General features: G+C 27.7%; 1 protein-coding gene across 1 annotated transcript; it reads right to left on the reverse strand.

The window, feature by feature from the left end:
- Positions 1 to 589: 589 nt before the first annotated feature.
- LOC149537861 (uncharacterized) lies at positions 590 to 2,818 on the reverse strand. The gene is made up of 3 exons (XM_089802390.1): positions 2,441 to 2,818; positions 747 to 1,088; positions 590 to 664 (listed from the first exon to the last, which is right to left on the reverse strand). Exons 1-3 carry the CDS (start codon positions 2,816 to 2,818, stop codon positions 590 to 592), a joined length of 795 nt encoding a protein of 264 aa, XP_089658516.1.
- Positions 2,819 to 3,323: the final 505 nt, after the last annotated feature.

The following is a 3,323-nucleotide window of genomic DNA, read 5'->3' on the forward strand; positions in this document are numbered from 1 at the left end:
CAAGGTATATGCATTTTTAAGCCTTGTGTATGCAAGATCTTCTATGCTTAGTTTAGATTCAATTTTCTACTAATTTTTAATTTTATTATTAGTCTTTTTACTTTTAATGAAGAGAAGGGACACATTAACACATCCAAAACATTTTAGTTTGAAGGTACTCATTAAAAGATTTATTTATGAATTTACATAACATTTATATTAGATTTTAAAAACATAATGTATATAGAAATAGTTATTTTATATACATATTATCAATTCATATTTATTGAAATATATAATAAACACCCCTTCTCTAACACCTAAACAATTAATGAAAACGTAAACAAGGAAAAAATTAAAACTAATGGTGAAATAAACAAAGATTAATATTATTGACAAAATTATTGATACAATATAATTGACAAATTTAAATTTAAATAATAATAAATTTGATTACAATAGGATTATATGACCACTGAATTTTTCTTTCAACAAGAACAATTTTATACCAAAGAAAAAGATAGGGTATACCCTTTTTTGCTCTATAAAACAGAGTATAATGTACAATTGAATTTTACATCAAGTTTAAAGGGTACATTAGCAAGAAGTTTTACTTTTCCCTAATCATTTGCCAAATCTTTTCCCCGAGTTTGGTATTATTGTAGAATTTTTTAATGCACAGAGCCTGCAATAAAAAATACATAATTTAATCAACAAATCTTAATAATTAAAAAATGCAATACTTATGGAGCAAAGATTATGAATACCTTGCAATGAATGGTGTGAGTCACTTTTTCATGAATGGAAAAAGATGTCACACTAGCTAGCTGCAAGTCTTGCTCTTCAATAGCAACTAGAATCTTTGATAATGTTGTATTCTCTATTAATGCATTTATTGTGATTAATACATGTGAACACACATGATCAATGTTCACAATAGGAAATTCATTCCCCTCTTTGCAACTGGAGTAAGAGTTTTTTCCTAATTGATAATTATTTATTGTCATCTTCATCTTATCCCTTTTCATATGAAGCTCATCCACCTTCTTCTTCAAATGACATATGTAACTTATGGCTTCAGACACAATGTCAATTTTTGGGACTTTTTTCTAGTGTACCACATCAATCAATTGAAATATGTCAGTAGCATATAAAATTCCAATAAATACTAATCATAAAGTTATTTGAAATAATTTTTTAAACTAGTGTAATAATTAAAATGTTATGATAGATATAATGCTCTCCACAAACAAAATTCATTATATGCTATAGACATTCAACAACTATCAAAATATTCTGTTAAAACACACCCATCACTTTAAAACATGATACAATTAAGTCGACGTATATGTATATGTTTCTTTGTTTTAATAGATTTAATATTGATATGATTGTACACCAAGATCTGAAATTAACTATATAAGAATAATATTTTATTAGAAATTAATATTCATATTAAAAAATCTTTCTTAATGAATCTATAAACAAATATCATAATAATTCAAAAGTAATCCCATAACAATCATTGTACCACGGAGATAATATAAATAATAAGAAAACTTTTATTTAATTCAAACAATAACTGCTTAAAATTTATAAACTAATTAAATAACAGTGCTGATGACTCTAGCAGTACAGTAAAACTCAACTTACTAAACACAGAAGACCCCACACTCTTCAAAAAAAACAAAAAACAAAGTTAGACTCTTATTTAAAACTAAAAAGGAAATGCACGGTGACTCAGGAAAATTAGCAAACTTCAAAGAAATTAGCTTGCATGATGAAAGATTACAGGGCTGAGAACAAAACAATATCAATTTAGCTTATCTTCTTTTCTAAAACAAGAGGTCTTTGTTGATTGTGACATTAATACATATCAATTTAGCTTATCTTCTTTTCTAAAACAAGAGGTCTTTGTTGATTGTGACATTAATACATATTTAAAAGTTAGAGTCATTTCAGAGATTGGAAGATTATCTTATTAAAAACTAGAATGTAAATACATAGTGACTGACAAAAAGTGAGCAAAATCTAAGAGTTTTGTGAGGGAAGATTTAATTTGAATGGATGGTAGATTTTAATGATATTCATCAGAAGATTAATTGAAAACAAAAAAGTACTGTAGTTTTCGTAAATGATTGTGTTAGAGTTTTTAAAATCAATGTTTCAGCAAAATTAGAAGAGAGTTTAAGGGAAAAACAATAGACAGATTGTTATATGTTTATCATTTTCTTATTTGATTGTCTTCTAATAGATATGATGGATCAGAGAGTTTGATCCGAAACATTCATACAAAAAAAACTCTAACACAATCATTTTCAAAAACACTAACGTACTTAACGATGAATTGTAGAAAACTAAGGACTTTAAACTAACACATTACTAATTTATCTTTCCCTTCTTTTCCATAACAGATCTCCTACTATTATTAATTTTAATATAATACATATTAAAGCATTACCTTGGTATTGTTCCTCCTTTTTGGCAGCAAAGATGCTAACTCTGAGAAGCATGATTTCATTCTCTCTCTCCTCATCCTTTCACTTGTACAACTATCATTCACGCTTTTCTTATCATTGCCTTGTGTGATGCTAAGATCCAAGGGATAATCTCTGAATGGCATACAATCAGAAGATCCATGGCCATCAAATGGAAATAACCCATATTCTACACTATCACATAACTCTCTATTCTCTGATTGTTTCATAGAAAAAACTTCAGAAAACAAATCAGATTGATCAAATGGAAATGACCCACATCCTAAAATATCACATAACTCCCCTTTCTGATCTTCCATGGCAGAAAAACTTGCAGAAAACAAGTCAGAGAAATCATTCATTTTTCTTCTATCTTCTTGTTTTCCCTATTCTCCTAGTTGAGTATGAATACCTAAGAATCAAGATAACGTTATTATAGAGGGATATATTGATTTATTTAAGAGCACATGTATTACCACGTTTGATATATTTAAGAGCACATGTATTACCATTTTTTCTCAAAGAAAACCTGGGTACGCTGTATTTGGCATTGGGTGATTTTTTTATTTTGATTTTGACGTCTTTGAAACGTTGTTTAGATCCATACAAAGATTTGGTCCCCAATTTTGAAAGATAAGTTTGAATAAAAGTAATACCGGCCTTTCCAAAATAAGGTTGTTTAATGTATTTTGACGATTTAATTAGGAAGCTAAGTGTTTTTCCTTTTTGTCCTAATAGGAGATTAAGTATATATGACAAGACTCTTCATTGGTAATAAGGATTGCAAATTAAACTCATGGAAATTAGTTGCTTGAGGATTGCAAATTTGTCAAGGATGATGGAGAATAAATAAATTTTGAAAGAAGT

The sequence above is a fragment of the Cupressus sempervirens genome, chromosome 9 (assembly GCF_028749045.1).
Source record: "Cupressus sempervirens isolate cs-2001-9-10 chromosome 9, ASM2874904v1, whole genome shotgun sequence".
Taxonomy (NCBI): domain Eukaryota; kingdom Viridiplantae; phylum Streptophyta; class Pinopsida; order Cupressales; family Cupressaceae; genus Cupressus; species Cupressus sempervirens.